Source organism: Diabrotica undecimpunctata, chromosome 8 (assembly GCF_040954645.1).
Source record: "Diabrotica undecimpunctata isolate CICGRU chromosome 8, icDiaUnde3, whole genome shotgun sequence".
NCBI classification, from domain to species: Eukaryota; Metazoa; Arthropoda; class Insecta; order Coleoptera; family Chrysomelidae; genus Diabrotica; species Diabrotica undecimpunctata.
The window spans coordinates 20280510-20304234 of record NC_092810.1 but is presented as its reverse complement, the minus strand read 5'-3'; the positions used below and the strand labels follow the sequence as shown (position 1 = coordinate 20304234).

Genomic DNA, 23725 nt, shown 5'->3' with positions numbered 1-23725 from the left:
TTGAAGTCATAGTTAAAAACATAGTTCGTATCACATTATAACTACTTACGTGCTTTATCATGTTATCATCCAGTCATAAGAAATCTCTCAATAAGTTGATCCAGAAAAGTCCATTTAAAGTTCACTCACTTGCAACACCGACCTGTCCTTCTAAAAGTGGGTCTGGAAATTCCCATTACTACAAAAAAGAAAAGTAATATAGGAAAAAAAGGTTTTAAGGGTACAAAAATTTAATGAATACTCGCACAGTTTAAAAAAAACATATTGCTTTGTCTACCAGGTCCAAACGCTCAAGCTTCAAATACACCAAAAGAGATTTGGGATTGGAAACTCTTTTTTATCGATTCAATGATATACAGGGTGGCGCACCGAAAACGAAACAGATGCATTTACTGGCAGATGATTCCTTTAAAAAAAAAAAACGCTTGGACCCGTCGATTTTGTTATCGAGGGGGAAACAAAATTGGCATAAAATCACATTAACATTTGCAGCCCCTTAAGCGGGGGTGGCACCATCCCTAAAATCTTAAATAGAAAGGGGGGTCGAATGATCCATCATTTAAAAGGTCTTTCAACTCCCTTTACAATGATGTAAAATTCATGTACTTCAATTTAGTAGTTTTGGAGATTTATTGATTTAAAGTTTAAATACATCATCGTAAGAGGAGATCAATACATAGCAGCAAAGTTGTTAAAAAATAAAGAATGAACTGACCTGTCAGCCGAGTAAATGTTGAAAATGACCACCATTACTTTCATTACATTGACCTGGAAATGTCTGATCTAAATAATGCCGAACTCTTAATGCGTAATGTGGTGGGGTACCATCCTGTTGGAACATCAACATATTCTCAACGTATCGACCATCATTCTGATTTTCAATTATATCTGTTAGCGCAGGATCTATGGCATTTTGCAGTAATTCCAAATACATTTCACCAGTCAAATTTCCAGGTAACAAAAAAGGACCAACCAAATGATCGCCAAAAATGCCAGCCCAAACATTTAATTTTTGTGGCTGCTGTGTGTGTACCTCATGGTAAATTCTGGGATTAGAGTCCGACCAATATCGACAATTATGACGATTTACTTCGCCATTTAAAAAAAGGAACATTCGTCGGAAAAGCAAATGTTAAATAAAAATTGTTCATCGTTTGTAATTCGTTCACTCATAACTTCACAAAATTCTAATCGCTTATCAAAATCGTCTTCATTAAGTTCTTGTACAAGGTGAATTTTATACGGATGAAAATTATGGGCCTTTAGAATCCGTTGGATAGTACGTCGACTAACACCACACGAAGTTTGCAATTTGCGGGTACTTAATGTAGGATCTACAATAACTTGCCCTAAAACCCCCACTTCTGTTGCTTCGTTCCTTATAGGATTTTCAATATTACGTTTTTTATTGGCGACTGATCCAGTTTCCCGAAATTTAGCTACAAGTTCTAGAACATATTTTCGGTGCACATTATTGTTCTCATATCGCTCATTAAAAATTTGTGCTGTTCTATTAGCGCACTGATTATTTCCGAAAAATATTTCAATAATTTCAACCCTTTCTGCCGTGGAATATACCATGGTTAATTTATGTATAAAGCAATAAATGATATTTTAACAACAAAGATTGGTCAAATCAATCGCAAACTAATGTACTATTTCCTATTTAAAATAAGTACGTGGCATTCTCTACTTATCTTTCTTCTTCAAGAAACAACTTTTTTTGTCACAAAGGACACTTCAATTGCTTTTTTTATTATTAATAAGCCATGGGCGTAGTAAATAAAAGCATTTACTTATAAAGAAAATGTTTTTACTCAAATTTTTTCTGAAAGAAGTACAAACTAATTTGATGTACCTATTAAAGTCTACTTTAAACTTTAAATCAATAAATCTCCAAAACTACTGAATTGAATACATGAATTTTACATCATTATAAAGGGAGTTGAAAGACCTTTCAAATAATGGATTATTCGACCCCCCTTTTTATTTAAGATTTTAGGGATGATGCCACCCCCGCTTAAGGGGCTGCAAATGTTAAAGTGATTTTATGCCAATTTTGTGTCCCCCTCGAAAACAAAATCGACGGGTCCAAGCGTTTTTTCAAAAAAGGAATCATCTGCCAGTAAATGCCTCTGTTTCGTTTTCGGTGCGCCACACTGTATTTTACTCAATAAAGAAACCAATAAATCTTTTATTAACAATCTACTAAATTTATTTGAACTCCAAGTTTTACAATAATTACTATTTAAATGGGAATAAGCCTCAATTAAAGGTTAATGTAAGTTTATTGACGTTTCATTTTCCACTTCGGAAATCGTTCTCAAAATAAAAACCTACAAAAATTTCACAAACAAAGAGCCTCCGAACAATTCTTCCGAAGTTTTACAATTGCTACAAGGAAAGAAAATATTCTGGTATTATTTTTTCTTTTCTATGTAAGTGGTGTTTTAAAATGGCAAATAGTCATAAAAACTACCCACGCCTAATTTGGGCATATTACTTAAAGAAGAAGAAGGTGTTTTAATAATTGGCTACCTGAGTACCTCAGATTTATAGTCAAAACAATTTCAAATGCTTATTTTTATAGCAACAATGTCTCAAAACATTTTGAATTTTTGATTAATTGCCTTCATTTTGAAGACAAAAGTAGGGCCGAAAGAAAACGGGATGAAAAATTTGTTATATAAGATTTCGTTGAAATGAATTTATAAAAAATTGTAAAGCTCATTACACTGCTAGCCCATATGTGACAATTGATGAGCAGTTACTTAGTTTCAGGAGCAGATGTCCGTTTAAAGTTTATATTTTAAATAAACGCAACAAATTTGGAATTAAAATCCTTATGTTGTGCCACTTTAAAACTTATTACATGTGTTCTGCAATACAATATGTGGAAAAAGAGAAAAGAGATGCATTGCAAGGTTTGCCTACTCAATACGTTCTTCGCTTCTGCAAAAATCTCTATAGAACCAATGAAAATGTCACTATGGATAATTGGCTTTTGTCCTCAGATGTTGCAGAAAAACTTTTACAAAAAAAGTTGACAATGATTGGGACCTCAAGAAACAAGTCTGACAGTCTCCCAGAATTTCTTAAAAAGAATGTTTCAGGTTCTGACATTGCTTTTCACTAGAATAAGATGTTGGTATCACTCTCCCCAAAATAAAAAAAAATTGTTCTGTTGCTGTCAACATTTCATACTTATGGTGTACTTGATGAGGATATTAGCAATCCTGAGATTCTACAAAAGGGGGAGTAGACACTTATGATCACTTGTTTCATTTAAAGACCATGGATAGAAAAAAATCTTCGGTGGCCGCTTAGAGTTTTTCAGGCATGCTTGATGGTGCAGGTATTGATGCTTATGCTAAGCTAAAGTGTATTTTTATGTATTTTAACTTCAGTAAATTCGAATTTCAAAACTTGCTTTTCGGTCAGAAAAGTTGTTATCGAAATATTTTCTATAACAAAGCTTTAACAATTATAAATGGGTATTTTTTATTAAAAAGGGGCACATAATTTGTTTATAAGGTTTTTTATCTACTAAAACTTTAAATTATAGCACAATAAGTTACAATGACTATGACAGAACCGTATAACTATGAGAGTTATAACCAAAGCAGAATAAAATAACTATATGCGCGTAGCTGATGCGCGTGCGGTTCAAGCCGTGGACGCCAAAGGTCAAAATGCGCCGAAGTGGCTATCTTTCTACCTATCTATTTCACAAATTTAAATTGAGAAAATAGTTTCTATGTGTTTTATCAAGAATCAAGATTTACCAAACATAGATTTGTAGGTTTTTATTGAGAAACAAATTACATTGTGTAAAAATCATTTATCACAAAATATAATCATTTAAATAGTTAAATTGTTTATCAGAAATTCCTGTCACTTCCGACGCAAAAGTAAGTTTGAAATTCTAATTCAGAGGTTCAAAATACATAAGAATAGCCTTGGAAACTCCGTTGACTTTGTTATGTATGGTTCTCATGTACGCATATACTTGGCAATATTGCACTTGGTAAACGGAACCACAAGTGACAGCCGTGACATGACAACCAGACATCGACAACACACTGAGGTTATGGACTCCATGTGAACAAGAATAATAATGTTAATTTATATATCCTTATAAAGCTTAATAAAACCTATCGTAAGTAGCTTTATGTTATATTATGTCCCACAGTCCTAAAGAGATATACATTACAGGCTTGACCTTCAAATGCATAAAAAAAGAGCAGAATAATTCTCTTTGACGTCATCTTATGAGGATTAATATGTAGAGGCATAACATAAAAGTAGAAATTAAACAAGTACACATATATTTACAGGGATTTTTTATTATAACTTTTTGAATAGAAAGAAATACAAACTAACATGGATCAATATACATTATTGTAACAGTATTTATTATTCTAAAAATTTTAACGAGCCATATCGCCCAAAACAAATTGTACACTTTTTTTAAATAATTCTATTAAAAATAGATATACATTTATACTCGTAGATTATTTTTACTGACTTTAATGAGATAAACACTATACAATAATAATGGATGTAAAATTACTGTTGTTGGTGCACATCATCTTTAGCTACAACATACAATAAATATATACTTTATATATAGCTACAAAAAAGTCAACAGATCATAAACAGTTTTAAATAGTGGAATATGACGAAAAAAAAATAATAAAAATACGTTAAAATACGCTAAAAATTGATGTCATCTGACTTGATTGATTTGTCAAGAAATAACATATTATCTGTGTGTCTGAAATAAAGTAGGTAAGTCTCTTCTAAATACTTAAACGTATGGTTATTTTGTGACCTGAACACTAACTTTATAGTCAATTTTAACAGTTTATGAGCCAAGTCCTGATCAGATTTTATTTAAATAAAAGGTAGTGATTGCTTAAGTGGAATTATAGAATGGCTGAAGGGGTACATCGACATTGAATCTGATAGATTACCGCCTGGCAGTGTTGAGAAGAAGGACAACTTTGAAACAAATTAAATATTCACCACAGACTGTCACTATTTCTGTACATGAAAGATGCCAAAACTACGAGTCGTTATAAATGTATCAGATTTCACCCGACGAATCAGTTTGCTTTGGAAATATTAACGACTTTTAATATTGAAAAGCTTTATCTGAATTATAATTAAATGAAAGAAATTAAAGCAGAAAAGATAATAGGAACAAGAAACAGAAACTTGGTCATAGAATAGAAGATAAATGGATTGATCGATTCGACCGTTACTTGATGGAAATTCATTTTATGTAACAATAAAACACTGAAAACTTTGTTTTCAAAACTTCCACAAAATTTATTTTAAACTCTTATCACTACTACAGCTGTTTCAGCTGATTGCCTTTCTCCAGTGATCTATTTTTGGCATGCGTTTACACTTTATAGTCTCTAATGAAATAGGTTGAGGAGGGGAGAACTGTTTGTCTCAAGTTGGTCATTCAGAATTATATCTGTGTTTTTTAATTTGTTGATTTTCATAGATTCTAACAAAGATGGCTTAAGGGCTTTATTTTGAATGTGAAGAATTTTAAATTCGTTATTAAAAGAATGATTATGATCTAGAAGGTGAAGTGCGTATGTAGAATCTGTTTTTTTATTAATAAAAGCCCTTTTATGTTCTGCTATTCGTTTATTAAAATTTCTATCAGTTTGACCAATGTAAGTTTTTGGGCAGTCGCCACATTTAAGTTTGTACACTCCACTGTGTAAGTGTTTTTTATTTTGGCTCTTGTTGTTTTTAATATATTTGCCTAGGTTGTTATTTGTTCTGAAAGCTGGTGTTATTCCTTTCTTTTTTATGTGTTTGGCTATTTTTGTTGATATTTTGCCTGTATATGTAATCGAGCAGAAGGTACTGGGTTTTTTCTTTGGTGGTGGAAATACTAATTTCAGGGCTTTCTGGTGTAGTTTTTGATTTAACATTTTATTAATTGTTTGTTCGTTGTATCCTTTGTTTACTGCTATTTGCTTAATGATATTTAATTCTGTCTCAAAATTGTATTTTGACATTGGAATTTCTGTTAATCTATGTAGCATACTATGATAGGCTGCCAGTTGATGTTGTGTGGGATGGGATGATGAATTATGAATAGTCGTGTCAGTATGGGTAGGTTTATGAAATATGGAGAAGTCATGTTTGTTTTTAAGTCTGATAATTTTTAAATCTAAAAAATTTATGGATTGATTTTGTTCTGTTTCTATGTTCTGATGTTAATTCACTTCATAGTCATATTGAATTTACAATAGAAAATCGAAAATCTATTCAAACACAAAAGCATTGCGTGAATATCAACTGAACGGATTTTACGTTTACGTAGGTAAATATTTATCAGGACGCGCAACGAATACGAACTAGGTGTAAGTTATTTTGTGTATGACTTGACGTCTCATTTTATATAATTTTGTGTTTGTTGAATAAAAAAAACGCAAAAATCTGAACAAACTAATCGCAGAAGGTTGTCAAATACCTGCTTCTTTTGAGGCCAGATGTCATAGATATGGTTCTACTTTTAATACTAACTTACATTTATTGAAATACAATTTTCTTTTGGCTTCCACAATAATGTAGGGAGACTCATAACGTTTATTCCATTCCGTTTCTGTTGTATCTTGTACTCAAATTTCTACTGACTAATATCTAATAAAGGCTGGAACGTGTGAACTGAAACAATTTTTATATTTTATAATTAGCTATCCTAATAACTATAGTTATAATATTTTGCTTTCAGGGTACTAGGGGCAGTGGCTACATTTTTACGCATAAAATTAAATGTAACAATACTAATCTAATAATATAAAGCATCCATCACCTAACACATAAGGTAAACAAAAGTATAATAAATAAATATTGTTGTTTTTTGTTTAGCTTATATATAGTGGCTATGAATCATTAATCACAAATACAATTGGTAATATATAGATATATACAATAAATTTATACAACAATTTTAATATACATTAAATCAAATAAAGAAATGGTTCTATATTACTGTCTATTAGTCTTAAATTTGGCAAACTTATAGGGCAGATTTTTAATGAAATGCTTTGTATATTGATTTGGTATGTAATAAATATCAACGATGACCAAAACAACTATGGGCAACTCTTGGAAATCCTATCATTATAGGAATATGGTAGATTTAACCTTACATATTTTTAAATAATGAGTTCTTTTTTCAGGAACCTTTGTAGCCTTCTATCATTGAAAAGCGGAAAACACATCTAAGAGACCACAATCAGCAATCACGTTCGCGAACACGATGGCGAAGGCGATCTCGGTTTATGTAGAAAGCGACCTCATGGGACCGATAGCGAACTGCGATTGCAAATACAGTTAGAAATATAGTTTATCAAATCTGCGGTTTATAAGAAGAAGAAGCAATGCAAAAATTTAATAAAAGGTATACGCAGGTCTTCTATTTTTTCCATTTACAAGTGCAGATATTTATGCAGTTTATTATACAGAAAAAAAAGATATGTTTGGGTTCATGCCATTAACCTGAGACGCAAGCAACAAGGAGAATTTCATAAATTGTACCCACAACTTCGCAGAGATGATAACCGTCTGTACATATTTTAACGAATTTTAAAAGTTTTGATAAAATTTTGGATCAGACAAAAAAATCACCAAAAAAAAAACAAATTTTAGTGAACCAGTTGATGCTACAGAACGATTTTATTCAAGACTACAAACTACCTCTTGATCTCCCTACTCTTGAACAGGCTGCAATTTTATATTTTAATTTGGTAAATATTGAAATATAAATAATTTTAAAGAAACCAACCTGTGTAATCTAAAACTTTTGCTAAATTCCTGCAGAACAGGTACGTCATTATTGGTACTTATTATGTTGCCCTATAAGGAAGATAAATTTATATACTGCTAGAATAATGAACCGCTTCCTTTTAAAAAGTATTTTACAAACGTTTAGAAACAACAGGATTTGCTGGCACAAAATATTCTTCACTTAATCTGTACAAAATGTGATAATTTTTTAATAGGGTGTTTTGGGTTTTTAGATGTTGTCTCGGTATTAAACACGTAGACTTTCATCTGCATTTTTCGATTATTTGCAACTAAATAGGTACTTTAATTAAAAAATAATGTTTGTTTTATAATCTGTCCCAAAACTATTAAGTTTAAAATGCTCACTAAAATCGATGGCTACTAGGCATAAGCTGGGTTAACAGAGTGATAAACCAAGATGTGCTTCTTCTTCTTCTTCTTCTCATAGCACTACAACCCGTTGTGGGTTTTGGCTGACTGCACAACTTACTTCCATCTTGAACGGTCATCCATAATAGTTGGGTCAGTGGGCAGCCCCATTGTTTTTAGATCTGACCATATATTGCCTCTCCATCGCATTCGTGGACGTCCTAAGGATCTTCTTCCTGTGGGGGCTTCCTCCCATATCAATTTGGCAAGGCGGTTATTAGGGAGTCTATGGACATGGGCAGCCCATCTAAGACGTTGGGATTTAATCTATTGAACTATATCGCTCGCTCTATACATCTACTTGACCTCAGCATTTGTTCTTTTTCGGTATTGGTTGCTATTAATGTCGTGATAAGGCCCAAAGATTCTTCTGAGGATTTTACTCTCAAAACATCTAAGTTTTCTTTCAGTTTCTTTGGTCAGGGTCCACGTCTCACACCCATACATGAGCACCGGTCTAATCACCGTTTTATATATTCTAATCTTTGATGTTCGTGTTAGGCTTTTAGATTTAATAGTATTGTGGAGGCTGTACATACATCTGTTTGCTGCCTGAATTCTTCCTTTAATCTCTTCCGCGATATCGTTATCTGCAGTGATTGTTGCTCCGAGATATTTAAAACTCTCCACTCTTTCACAGGTATATGGGTCTATTGTCACATTTTTCCCTATTCTATCTCGTCCCTTTTGTCTGTTGATGCACATGTATTTGGTTTTCTCTTCGTTTACCCTTAAACCAGTTTTCTTTGCCTCTACCTCCAATTTATTAAAAGCCAGCACCAAGAGGTGCTGCAATGAGGTAATGCAAATGTACTACACGCCAACTAAAGTTAAATAAACATAAAAAACCAAAATATGTACGTAGAATGTTAAAACCTTATATGAAGCAGGAAATCTTCATAGCTTCGTAGCGTTGGGAAAAACTTGATATCTCTGTATTATGAGTCTGAGAAACAAGGTGGCCAAACACCAAACAGTACCATTTTTAAGACTATTAGATATATTGCTCTGGAACAAAAGATGAGTCACATTAAAACGTCGTAGCGGTCATACTTAGGAAATCGCTTGCAAAGTTTGAAATCTTGTCTCATTATCATATCGAGTAATGGTAATTCAATCAGCTGCTTTTCAGTGGTTTAAAATATAATAAAAGTGTACGAACCAACTGCAGATAAAGAAAATAACATGATTAAAACATTTTACCAACTTGGTAACCAACAAAAAAACACGAACTTACTCTTGACATAGCGGACTTCAACTCAAGCATACTTTAGCCAAGTAGGATCAGAAAGTACTCTAAATATTACTAAAAAAGTTTGGTCTAGGACAGCGAAATAGAAGATGAGGACAATTGGTGCAGTTTTGCCAAGAGGAAAAATTTGTATTTATGAATACATGGTTTTGTCTACCAAAACGTAGACTATATACTTGAAAGTGATCGAGGAGACAATATTGTAAGAAATCAAATTGATTATATTTTAAAACAGTCGCTGAACGATTTAAAAACTGCATAAAATCAGTCAAGACTTACCCAAGTGGCAATATTCGGTCGGACCATACTCAACGATGCTCTGCAATCACAGTTCGGCTAAAGAGAGTCTGTACCGAATTAGAAATTTACATAAGGAAAAATTGTTTTATCTAGTTACCGACTGAGAAATATATATACCGACTTAAAAAAAGCACTGCCCACAAAGATATAGGTGTGATACTCAAAACAAGATAGTGCCCTCCATTTCATTAATCAAGGCAAAATATGGAAAAAGGGAGGTCCTGGTTGAAGAAGATCTTAATAGCCTTATAATCTTCGTGATTTACTTACGTATCATATGCGCTTTAATCACTCTGCTTCGTCCCTCTTTAGAGCTTCAAGGTATAAAATTATGATAGAGCCAATATAATAACTAAAGTTTAGTAATGGACATAAAACAAAGAGAAGAAAGCTCAATAAATTATCCTGAAGATCTAGAAGTAGGCGTGAAAACGTTTTTTTAATAAAAACCTATTACTACTAGTAGACTACCCTGACACGATATCAAAATAGTATTGGGCGATTTCAATGACAATCTTTCCTAAAGATTGGAATAAATCTTATATAAGCTCCATATATAAGAGAGGAAATAAAAGAGACTGTTCCAATTATAGAGGTATTAGTGTGACGAGCTCTGTGGGCCGGTTGTACTGCAGATTATTAAAGAAGAGGGTTGAAAGACAGATACAAGATATTGAAGAACAAAGTGGCTTTCGTACCGGGAGATCCTGCCTTGATAATATATTTATCCTACAACAAATAATTGAAAAGCGTGTCAAAAGAAGTAGAGAGACCCATTTGGTATTTATAGACCTTGATAAAGCATATGATAGTGTCCCGTTAAAGAAAATGTTTGAGGTCCTCGAAAGGTCCGGATTGGATTCGACGTATATCCGAGCGATATATAAATTGTACGAAAATGCAGTTAGTTGTGTAAAAATTGGAACCAGAACCTCAAATGAATTTAAACTCACTAAAGGCCTAAAGCAAGGATGCTGTTTGCCACCGACACTCTTTAAAATATACGTCCAAAAAGCATTGAGGAATTGGAGAAATAAATGTAGATTTATGGGCATCGAAGTGGGACAAGAAACTCTGTATACATTGTTGTTTGCAGATGATCAGGTGGTGGTTGCAACCGATGAGGAAGATATAAATTATATGAATCGAAAATTATTTGAGGAATATGCCAAATGGGGGCTTACTGTAAACATAAGCAAAACAGAATATTTAAAAATTGGAGGAAATACCACAGATCTGAGGCTTGAAAACGCAGTCATAAAAGGCTGCAACCAGTATAAATATCTAGGAAGCATCATATCAGCAGATGGCAGAGTTAAGATAGATGTACAAAACCGAATAACCCAAGGGAAAAAATGCATCCGAATACTGAATTGATTACTGTGGTCTAATAAAATAAAAATGCATACCAAACTTCGCGTATACAGAGCAATTGTAGAACCAATTACCACATATGGTGCCGAATGTTGGACGATGACAAAGAATGAACGAGATAAAGTAGACGTTGTGGAAATGGATTATCTTAGAAGGTCATGTCGAGTATCGAGAATGGAAAGAATCAGGAATGAGGAAATACGAAACCGTACAGGAATTAGAGATACTCTTTCAGATAGAATACAAGGAAGGTAATTACAATGGTATGGTCACGTGATGAGAATGGAGGAGGAGCGGTGGCCAAAGAAAGCCTTAATGTATGTTCCGCCAGAAAGAAGGAAAAGGGGAAGACCACCAAATTCCTGGAGAAGAGAAATTACAAAAACAATGCAATCTAGAGGCTTAGAAGAGGGAGATTGGAGAGATAGGAAAAGATGGAGGCTGAAATGCGGGAAGCGGCAATCGCCGTAGGACCTCCGTTATATGATGATGATTTCAATGACAAATTGGGTAAAAAAAGACCTTTTAAAATCAGTGATTGACACCCACAGTTTATGCGATACCACTAACGATAATAGTTCACGATTAGCAGAATTTTCTGTAGCTAACAATATGGTAGTAAAAACTAAACAGTACCAAAGGGACTGTGTAGTATTGGGAATTTAAATTGAAACTTTAATTAAGTACTTATTTAGTTGGTTTATCCTTGAAGTCTAATTTGTTTTAAAAAATATTTGTATAAATTAAAAAACTTTTTCTATTTTCCGGTGTGGCACTCGAAACTTTAGTATGCTTTTTCCCATTTGTGTGAGTTTAGTTTTTTCATATCATAGGAAAAACTAAGACGCCCAAAATGAACATTTTCTTTTAGCACCAAAACACCCTATGCATCCAAACATAACAAAACAAAACTTATAAATACATCAGTCCAAAAATTTACTCCAAATCCATTCACTTGGCTATGAACGGGGTGAGATCAGGTAATTTAAATCCTCCGAAACTGTCGAAACCGTCTGTGTTTCGGAATTGTGGTCGACCATTTCTGACGTTCCTGAGCGGGGGTGGATTCAAGTTCTGAGGTAAGTTGGTAGATGCTGATTCCCTAAGTAGAAATCCGCACTGGGCAGTACATACTTCATCTCGAAGGATGTCGTCTTTTGACCACTCACGAAGAAGCTGTCGACAGTCTGTGACTCTCAAGGAAGCGCAGTTACCCTGGAAAAATGTTTTATTAGTTTTCATTAACAAACAATAATTTTTAATATGTAGATTAGATTGTAAGTACAGCAGCAAGATACGAATAGTCTGGAATGTCATTGTATTATCCGAGACGACAACGGAGAGGGATGGGAATAGGATTGATAGCGAGACGGACAAGTGTGACCTGCGGCATTCATAAGACACAGTCAATTCGCCTGTCATACAGTCATGCGGCTGTATCACTATGCTGCATGATAGATCTGTGCGAGCCTTAAGAAGGGTGCATGTATGTGTATAGTCTTCCTTATTTTACAAATTAGACATATTAAAACAACTCCAAAAAACTTAATAATGCTGCATTAACTGCTTTCTTTTTTAGTTGCTAGTAGTAGATTAGTAGTAATGAGTAGATTTAGTTTGTATTATCTGAACATACCAATAAATTCCTTATATTGGACGTTCTTTAATTTTATTATTTATAAAGTTTCCTAATACACCTATGGACATTTGAAAAAGTGGAAATTAACCAGTTGGTTTTTTGATTTTGTTAAAGGAAACTGGATATTCCGGTTTAAAGTTTATGACAATTACTTAATTTTTAAATATAGTCATGTATAAAATGCTTTGCCTTAATGTTATTCATTTATAATACTAGTGGTGAACGCAATGTTTGCTATCACTTTACAACAACTCCTTTATTTACTGTAATACCTGAATAACAAGATGTCAGTTTAAGCAAAATCTCCTAAGGAAAGAACATTTCGAAAGAATTTCGACCTCCTTAGGTCCGTCAGAAGACAAGACCTAAGGAGGTCAAAATAGGTATCAGCGGTTGTCGCTGCCCTGTATCAAAACAAAAATCTAATACCGTCTTTATGTTTTATTTAAGTTGTCAGTATTTTAATTTAAGTAAAAAGTTCGTTCAATTCAATTCTGAAAAATGGTTAGATTAACGGAAATGCATAAAATAACAGTTTTACAAATGATTGGTTACGGAGATAACACCCGAACACAACAGGAAGTAACTCGCCTATTTCATGAGAAATTTCCTAATTTACCGCCTATATTCCAAGGAACAATAAGTAAAATGGAGAAGCAGTTTCGCGAGTTTGGTCATGTAAAGCAGATAAAAAAGCAGCTGCCAATGCACTGAGTGATGAACTCAAATTAGATGTGTTGCTTGAGTTTCAGGAGAATTCACATACATCGAGTAGACAGGCATCCACTACATTCAATGCTAGCCATACATCGATAGTAAACATATTAAAACAAAATAAATTGCATCCCTATAAGATGATTCCTACTCAGGAGCTCATGGAAGACGATTTTGGTAGGAGAACTTTTTTTTTGTGAGCAAATGATGGACATGTTGGATAACAATATTATCCAGTTAGAAGACGTTATGTTTTCTGATGAGTGTACTTTTTCACTTAACGGTCATGCTAATCGGCAAAATTACCGCTACTGGGCCACGGAAAATCCTCACCGGATGAGAGAAGAACGCACTCAATACCCTCAAAAGGTTAATGTTTGGGCAGGTATTGTAGGAAACAATATCATTGGTCCCTTTTTCATTGAGGGCAACTTGAATGGCAACAATTATTTGGCACTACTTCAAAATGATGTCATTCCAACGTTGGCAAATTTATATCCTGATCCAGGAAACCCTCAAGTTCCAGCGAATACGATATGGTTTCAGCAGGATGGAGCACCACCACATTACCAACTTAATGTCCGGCAGTACCTCGATACAATATTTCCCAATCGGTGGATAGGGAGGCGAGTATCGATTGAATGGCCAGCGCGATCACCTGATCTTACATTATTAGATTTCTTTTTATGGGGATATGTGAAGAGCCATGTGTACAAAACTAAACCTTCTGATTTAAATGACTTAAAAGAACGAATAACGCTTGCGATTAGGTCGATCACGCCTGTTATGTTAAATAATGTTAGAAGACAGTTTTATTTGAGATTAAAATGTTGCCACGACGTTCGCGGTGAACATTTTGAACATCTACTTCATTAACATTCATAGTTCTTTTTCGTGTTCTACATTTTATTACGTTTTGCATTACATTTTAGTTTTTAATTGTATTGTAGCGAATTTCGGTAACCACATGATTTTAATTTATTTTATCTTAATTAATCTTAATAAACTTGAAAGCGGCAACATTTTTGAATGGAGAATGAAAAGACCTTTCAAACGATATATCACAAGCCTATACTTCCTATTTTAAAAATTGGGGATTGTACCTGTCATTCTAAGGGGGTTGAAGGTAGGGGTTGCATTTTCACGTTAAAGAATGTCAAGTTTTAATTTAAATTTGACGTGTTTCGGGATTTTTTATAAATATGTATAGTAACCTAAATAATGAATTTATTCCATTTGGCTTTTACACACTGTATAATACTGTTAATATAAAATTATATTATACCAAAGAATATAGACGCATATTATTTATATGCGTCTATATTCTTTGATTATAATACCTCTATGGATTATGCTAGTAGTCAAACAGGCGCCATCTACAAGAATGTATGCGAGCTATATAAGGTAGAGTTAGCCGATGTCGATATTATCGCTACTGTTTAGTTTAAACCGCATCTATAAGATGTCACTACAAGTTAATTCAAAGCAATTTATCATTACCGTTTCAAAATAAATATCCGGTTTTGTTCTCTTCTTCTATAAGTTGAAAATTTTAAAAATTGTTACAGCACCATTGAACATATTTGAATGTTTTCTAGTTGTCTTTTTAAAAAAGTTTTATAAAATCATTTTTATATTATCAGTCAAAGATAAAGTAGCCAAAAATGCTATTTTTAAAGTAAACTTACCCCTTCAGATGTACATATACAGCTTGTGCAAGGACTAGGGAATGCTGATTGTCCAACACTGACCTGCTTATCTCCAATTATACATCCTTGTCCCCTTGGTGTTTCCTTCCAAGCATTTATGTTTATGGCTGGATGTGCATTGCAAGGAACTCTCGGATTTAGGAAGTTAGAAGGCAGATCGAATGCGGCTCTTTGCATTTCACCTTGAATGTCCATGTTATCGCAGAGAATTTTAGCTAAAGTTATTTTTCTTAATTCTGCTAATTGAGCCTCTGTGAAACGAACTGCTGGATCTTCGTTTTCGTACCTATAAAGAAAATGTCGTTTAAATAAATATTAGGTACTAATAATACAGAACAGTTTAAATTAAGTAATAAAGATTTTAATTCCTTACCAAAATCTGTCGCATTTTCTTAATTGTCTAAATTGGAGAGCAATAATACATCCAAAAGTGGGTCCAATTAAACCACCTTGCAAAGGTCTTTCACTCATACCACCAGGGAACAAATCTATATCATCAACAGTAGGGTAGATCCTCTTGAGTCTTGCAATAACCTCTGGTGGAATTTCCCTGGCCAGATCTTCAAAACTTGTAGCTCTCTTCAGGTTACATAGTGCCCTGTAGTTGTTGTATGAAGGAATTCCGTGATCTCTTGCTCTCTGGATGTTGAGTGCGATAAGATCGACTCCAGAGAATGGCGTTTTTCTGTCTTCAAATAAATGGTTGGTTACTTCACCGGTTATAAATTGATCCAACGTCTCCATTGGTGTAGATACTAAGCCTCTGGTAATTTCGTCAACCATGCCTTCCCTCATCATAATATCTACTTTGAAGAAACCGTCACGAAGGAGAATTGGTGGATTGATGATTTGATATGTAGGACTCATTCTAAAAATGATATAATAACTTGTTTATATTATATGTTGAAACAGTATAAGTAAAACAATTTAGTCTATCGTTCTAACAATGTTTCTCTAATTATATAAACATTTATAAAATAAATACCTACCTTGGAATGTGTGGTCTCAATAGAGAATGTCCTATTCTAAATGCAGCTGCAGCAAATTCGTTGACAATTGAAGGGTTACAAGCAGGATTGTATTCTTTGTAATAACCATGTGGTAAGAGTTTCAGTCCGTACAAGTTTATAGCATTCCAACCCAATATTCTTGGCAAGAATTCATTGTATGCTACTTGCTGGTTTTCAGCTATAACGATTCTTCGTGCATGCTCAAAGACCTTGTCTTCATCCCAGTGTGGGTTTATTTGTCTTAAAAGATCTGATAGTCGGTTGTGTTCTCTCATAAAGACTGTGTGTATGGCTGTTAGTGCTGGCTGTTCTGAAGCTCGTCCATCACCTTAAAATCAAAAAACTCAATCAACATAAGTTTAGAATATAAACACTTAAAAACAAAAACTTTACTTTATTATAAATAAAAATATATATTTTTTATATGCTTTTTCAGATGCTATCTTTCCATTGTTAGAATTAGCAATAAAAGTAACTAAAAGACCAAGACAAGGATGCAGAATGTCACCCTTACTCTTTAATTTATAATATATTGAGTCAGCCCTCCAAAATTGAAAAAACCACTGTCAGGGAATGGGAATCTACATAGGAAATGACATACAGTGCTCCCTGAACTTTGCGGATGACCATGTCGTCCTAACTTAGGAATGTCAAAAAATACAGAGAATATGTAAAATGGGGGTTACAAATCAGCATGAAGAAAGCAAAATATTAAGTAAACGAAATTAAGCACCGAATTAATCAGGGACGTAAAATTGTAGGATGTCTGAATTCCTTATAGTGGGATCGCAACATTTCTAAAAGGAACATAAAAAGAATAGGGCAAACCATGGTTGAATCAGCTCTTTGTTATGGCTCTATAGTATGGATAATGCAGACCTAAAGAGACGATTGTTGGCAGTTGAAATATATTATTTGAGAAGTGCTAGAACATCAAGGCTGGAAGGGAGGACCAATAAATCTATAAGAAATAACATGAATGCTACAGAAACGGTCATTGACAGAATAGAAAGAAGAGGTTTAAAATGGTTTGTACACCTATTCAGAATGCCTGACGAACGTTGGCCCCAAAAACTTCACAGACGAAAGCCCCCTGAAAAAAGAAAAAGAGGTAGACCTGGACGCTCATGGAATGAAGGAATTAGAAGAGCGATGGAATCGAGAAGTTTGGAGGAGGAGTTTGCCTTGGACCAGGATTGGCGAAGGACAACGGGAATACGGCTATAGGCGTCTCCAAAATTAAGGAAAAATACGGCTATAGCCATATTTACAAGTGGGATCATACAATGGCTGAAATTTGACGAAAATAAAATAGTTAAATGAAAGAGAATTTTTTCAAAAAATCAAGATAGTATCTTACCTGCTATGAAGCATTGTCCAGAAGGAGACTTGCATTCCGGATGCTTGTCGCTTTGAGGCAGCAATTCTTTTCCTCGTACCGGATGAGTAGTGGCATTCATTTTTCCAAATTGCCCTTTAAGATCCCTTAAAACACAATGGTTTTCTCCATATACCTGAGATGCGTCCAAAAATGCTGTATTCTGATTGACCTGTTCTCTGGGTCCTAACTTTTGCTGACCTGGTAATGATCTCATAGCTGGTATACACATTCTTTCTCCAGAAGTAATGTTAATCTCGGGATAGTAGTGATCTCCAGATGGGATTGGGAATGGATTACACTCGGGATGGACTGTTCTTTTACTGTCACATGATCTGCAATCTGGTATAGATTCGTGGAAGCCTTTGTGGATGGGAGTCATGGTAAGATCATGGTCCAAGAATTGTGCGAACTGCATTGTCATCAATGTGTATCTGCCGTGAAGGTTACTTATATCAGGATGTATTACTCTTGACACGACTCTGGGATTTGGTAAGCCTACTCCTGTGACACCGATAGTCCTTGGTTTTGAAATACCTGAAAATCAGTTTGATTTTAATTTTACTTCTATTCCTATTGTAAGGAATCCCCCTTGAGCCCCAAGAGTCACATATTTGCTTCAGTTCGGACAATATTCTTTACAGTTGTAGGTACAAATTGAAAATAAAACAGAATTTAATTATAATAAAGATGAAAATTTGGATTATTTGTTAACGGTTAGGTACTAACAGAACTTATATTGTTATGTTATTACATTGAACCCCCTAATTTCTAATAATTTGAGTTAAAACTAAACTGAAGTGTTTATGGACCGCCACTCTTATGAAAATTGCCATAGTAATTCTATTATCTACACTGTAAACTTTAGTGCCCTGGTTTAAATTTGATCCCACTTAATGGTAATAATTAATTCAACATAATCAGAAGCTTTTTACCTACCATCATCGTATACACTAGGAAGTAGCCTGTTAAAAGTAGTCAAACTCTTTCCCCAACCTGGATTTCTAAGATTATTACAATGCCCAGTGTAGGTTCTAAACGGTGACGAAGGATCACAGGGACCATTATCATCACATTGCAAATCTACATCAAATGTCTGTGGAGGAATCAAAGCACCAAGATCAACTTGCTGCAAGGCGTCACTCAGTTCATCTCTGAAGATATCGGCTACAGCATTGTTATCAAATAATTGTCTCCTCCTCCTTCTGTGGATCAAGGAGTTAACTATCTCGTTGGAAGCGAACTCGAACAGTAGTGAGGTGTTTGCTAGTTTAAGAGCACCTTTATTGGCTTTACTGAAAGCGGCTGCCACTCCTTGGGGTGATTTAGGGTTTATTCCACCAACTGAAAAAAACAATCATTTTAGAATATAATATTCATCTTTGCATATTAATTTTTGACATATCTGACTGTAGATAGAAAGAGAATCGACAATTATCAGAATATACATTATGATACGAAAGTAATCACATAGAGAAAATCTAAGGTAAATACTTTCCACAATTACTCTAAAATGACTTGTACATCAGACACTGTAGTAGAAAGAAACACCTGTCAAGTATTTTTCAGTGACTATTAAAACAACTATATAAATTACCTTCGCTCCACACTTTGTATTCCATTTTTCTTCGATCCATTAAGTCCTTTTCTGCCTTTTCTAGAGCATCCATTAACAGATCTTCCGAGAAATCAGACATATGATCCATTTCAACCCATTCAGACAATTGTGGTAAGGGATGTTGATCGCAGGATATCCTGGCGTTCAAGTAGGGATCTTCTTGGACGAAGGCCTTGGGTTGAATTCTTTCTAAATCATCCGTATTGGCACAAAGAAGACTAGCTACCGTTATCTTCTTGATTTCTTTTAGTTGGCTATCTGTAAGGGAACTTGGTGGTAGGTCGTTTTCGTACCAGAATCTGTCAGATTCTTTAAGAAGCTGAAACTGTTTTTTCAGAAGGCAGTTAAAAGTGGCACCTACAACAGTACCTAAAACAAAAAGTTTAAATTGTTTATTGTAATTATTATGTATGATTTTAGACAAGAATAATAATTAGGACATTTACCCAAAACTAAAAAAGCAGTGTAAAAAATATCGAAAAATAAAGTCAAAAGAAAAATCCATAAACTAATTTTCGAAACCAAATTCAGAATTTTACTTTAATCTGTGTCTTCTAAGAATTGCAAGGCAAAACAGACGTTGATAAAGATGTTATTAGAGACATGGGGAATCTAAAAATTGCATTCCACAACATATCTCCTCAACTAAGCAAAATTCTTAGCGAATTGGTTTTTAGTACTCGTACAGAGTATATCGGAAAAAAAAGAAAAGACAGTTAAGATTTGAGTTCACGTACAGTGCGTCTGTGTATCCGCTTATATGTATTTCGCCCTAATAGGGCTCATCAGAGACGGTTATTCACAGTCGCTATGAACGTGAAAATAAATATTTTCTGTCTTACAAAGCAACTCTAACATGGCTTCGTATAGACGCAAATAGCGACATCTGATATTAAAATCGGTAAACTGTATCTGTGTCTTCTAAGAATTGCAAGGCAAAACAGACGTTGATAAAGATGATATTAGAGATATGGGGAATCTAAAAATTGCATTCATCAATTGCATCAAATCTTAACTGTCTTTTCCTTTTTTTTTTCTTTTTTTTTTCAAAAAAAAAATTTTTAAACTGACTATAAGTCTAATTATACTTAACAAATTAATATGATATGTGGGTAATTAGATATGAAAGAAAATAGAAGAGTGAACTTTATTTGGTGTTGGGAAAAAGTCCTACCAATACGCAGTCAAATTAAAAGGAAAATGGTAAACAGAAACAGCACATTAAGCATGATGGATATTGATGACGAAAACTGCAAGAGAAACATAACAAAACTAATAGAAAAAATACGATAAAATTGAGAAATACAAAGTATAAACAACTGTAATTAATGGTGAAAAGCAAAACTGGTGACAAAATGTCTTTAAAGTATAAAAATCAGAGAACATTATATTTAAAAACGAAGAAGAAAAATCAAACACAATCAAAAGAATTAAATTGAATGAAATCGATTAGGCCATACAAATATACAAAAAAGTAATACCTGGAATAGCTTTTTCCAATAATCCTCCCACCAACAAGTCGATATCTTCTGGGCTTCTATACATATATTTTAATGCTTTAATGTACTCATCCTTGATTCCAAACTCCTTGAGACTATCGAAAGTTGGTGTCTTCTTGCTGGTTGAGTTAGTACAGTACTGTAAATATTTGGGGTACGACGGAATACCATGATCTCTGCCCATGTGGATGAATAATGAAGCTGTATCCCACTCTCTGCGAATAGGAACCATGATGTGGACACTAGGTGTTTGAGCAGGTGTTTGGATGAGGAGGTCAATCATTTCAGCGAAGGTTTCGACAGTTTCGTTCATCTATAAGAGAGTAATAATAATAATAATAAAATAGTAAATATTTCTTATATTTCGATTACAGGTTGGTTCCCATTTTATGTAGATAGTTTCTAGAATTTAGGGAAACTAATGTCTACGTCTATTGCATAAGAAATTTTATCCCCAAATTGGAATATTAAAACCAAATATATTGCCTGCTATTTTTAGCTTCACCAGTTATAAGGGATTAACCAAAAGACACTATGTCAATAATTTCTATATTTAACTATTTTTTAGCATGTAAATAATATGGTTTTATACCTATACTTCAGTCAATATAGACATTTAAAATAACAAAAATTCCCAAAAATACTGGTAGAGAGCTGGGGTTTACTATTACAGTAAAGTTTTAAAAATCCCCATCGATCTTATGTGTGCTACAAAAGTTATTTGAGGTCAAAGGTCAACATTTGAGGTTTTTTTGGATTTTTACCAAACAAATCCTTAAACCAAAGTTAAAGATCTTAAAATTATCTACAAAAATAGTCTATATGATTTTTTTCCTAAGAGTTACTATTCCTGAGATATCGCTAAAAGATTCACATTATATATGATTCGCACACATTTCCACTCCACCTCATTTGTGACATTCAACTAATTCGTTAATAAACTGATCATCAAGTAATTTTGCACATATTTTATCATCTTCTTCAATGTCATAGTATGAAAGATTGTTATTTAGGATATTTTCAACGATAATAATAAGTTTTGAATTCATTACGTTATGAATAGAGAGTTCTTTTAATATTCCTAATGCTAAAGTGAGTTGAAGCGTTGTACGAGCTCGAACTGCTCTCTCGTAAGTATGGCCATTAAGCATTTTCTCTTAAGATTTAGGTGTATAGCCAGTACTTTCTTTAACCATTTCCTTGCATAATATAACCGATTGTATCAAAAAATGACACAAGCAAATGAAATCCCCTATTAGTCTTATTATAATCTTCGATACTTCAGACTCTTTAGGGGCAGCAATTTCACAAGCTTTCGCATACAGAGATTGATCATAAGTAATTATACACATTTTGTGGTTATAAAGTTAAGCATTCTCCAAAGGACAAAGTAAAAATGTGTATATTGTATTGTCAATACTTGCTGGTTGATGAAAAAATGGCAAAAATGAATTTTTTTTTACTTTCTTCCCTGTCAATTCAAAAACTCTATCTGAAGGGATAATGGACTCTTCTAATATTGAAAATATGAGCACAATACTTTTTATACTTTGTGGAGATTCTTTAAGAAATCAGAAATCATGCTGCACGATGATTAAATCAATATAGTACCTTACTAACCAACACTGGTGATAGCCCCTAAGAAATTAAGAGTAGAGTAGCAATGGCCCGAATCTTAGTGTATGCGCCTATAGTGCGTTGTCGAATCATCTTAAGGTTAGACGTCTATCTTGTGCGGCATGTAAAAGCTCACCAGTTTTATTTATGTCCAGTTCTTTATATTCTGTAGCCATGACACTCGTCTGCGACTTAATTCTCTCCTACCCTCGATCTTTTTTTGGATAAGTAGTTAAGGGATTGCGATTTTTTTCTCTCAGGATATGGCCCAGGTGTTTAATTTTTCATATCTTGATTGAGTTCAGTAGCTCTCTAAGTATTTGACTTTACTCGTTTCTCACCCTGTCTGTCCATGATATGCAGTATAAGGGGTATTTTTAACGTCCATGTCTCCATGGCGTATAATAATCTGGTAAATACATAGCATTTAACTATCTTGAAGCGGAGATTGGAGGAAAAGTTGCGGTTACGTAGTAGCTGTTTAAATTTATTAAAATCTTGTCTTTCTTGAGGATCCCATTGGTCATTCATCATCATTCCCAAGTATTTAAATATTTTCACGTGCTGCATTGCAGCATTATCTACTTGCAGTTGTACTCTTAAAATCACGTTGTTTCTTATTGGCATGCATTAAGTTTTTCCAGCTTGAACCTCACCAGCTATATTAATTAAAATCTGGAAATACCGAGCAATAACAAGGAATATTAAGCTCAGCTTGGTCAATGTCCTTTTTTTGTCATTGCTACATACGCACCTGCAATATGAACTCTGAATAAATCTATAGAAGTAAGATCTAAGTCTTTGAAATTTGGAACTACAGAAGAATTCGACGCGTGTCCTAGACAAAACACAAAACCAACCTGTCAATTCTGGGAGGGGCTATTAAAAAAGTAAACCGTGCGTACCTAAATTTCTTCAGCCGCAAAACCAGAAAAACGGGTACTACGAAACTAGTGGTAGAAGAAGGAAAGATAGTAGGCTGAAGACCAAGAAGAAGATCTCAGATCCTCAGGGCCCATCCAAAGATGAGCAGACCAAATTCTGGTAGGAATATTCCTACATGAAGCCGTTTATCTAGCAAAGGATCGCATCCAATTGAGATCGGAGTCACTACGCCCTGGGAAGGGTTCAGTGAGGAAAGGGAGGTGGAGGCTAACATTGTCATCATAGTTTTGTTCTTGTTTTTGCCGCCGCAACTATGCATTTACAGGTGTTAACTTTGTGTAGTTTCAGATGATCTAGACACTTTAGTATAGTTCTTCTTCTCTTATTCTTCTTTTACTGTAGACATGACTTTATTTTTTAATGTGCCTCCAGTACGTTGTCTCATTCCATCGTTTCCGTGGTCTTTTTACTGATAGT

The 23725-nt window shown here is 34.0% G+C and overlaps 1 protein-coding gene across 1 annotated transcript in view; it reads right to left on the bottom strand.

Moving 5' to 3' along the window:
• Window positions 1-4311: 4311 nt before the first annotated feature.
• Window positions 4312-23725, bottom strand: part of LOC140447258 (uncharacterized) — a 258442-nt gene continuing 239028 nt past the window's right edge. The window contains exons 6-13 of the mRNA XM_072539812.1: window positions 20729-21059; window positions 19227-19616; window positions 18569-18973; window positions 17612-18166; window positions 16231-16579; window positions 15615-16109; window positions 15221-15527; window positions 4312-12394 (exon numbers count right to left, since the gene is read on the bottom strand). Of these exons, the coding sequence (XP_072395913.1) occupies window positions 12131-12394; window positions 15221-15527; window positions 15615-16109; window positions 16231-16579; window positions 17612-18166; window positions 18569-18973; window positions 19227-19616; window positions 20729-21059 (3096 nt within the window). The 3' untranslated portion in view covers window positions 4312-12130. The remainder of the gene's footprint in view (window positions 12395-15220; window positions 15528-15614; window positions 16110-16230; window positions 16580-17611; window positions 18167-18568; window positions 18974-19226; window positions 19617-20728; window positions 21060-23725) is intronic.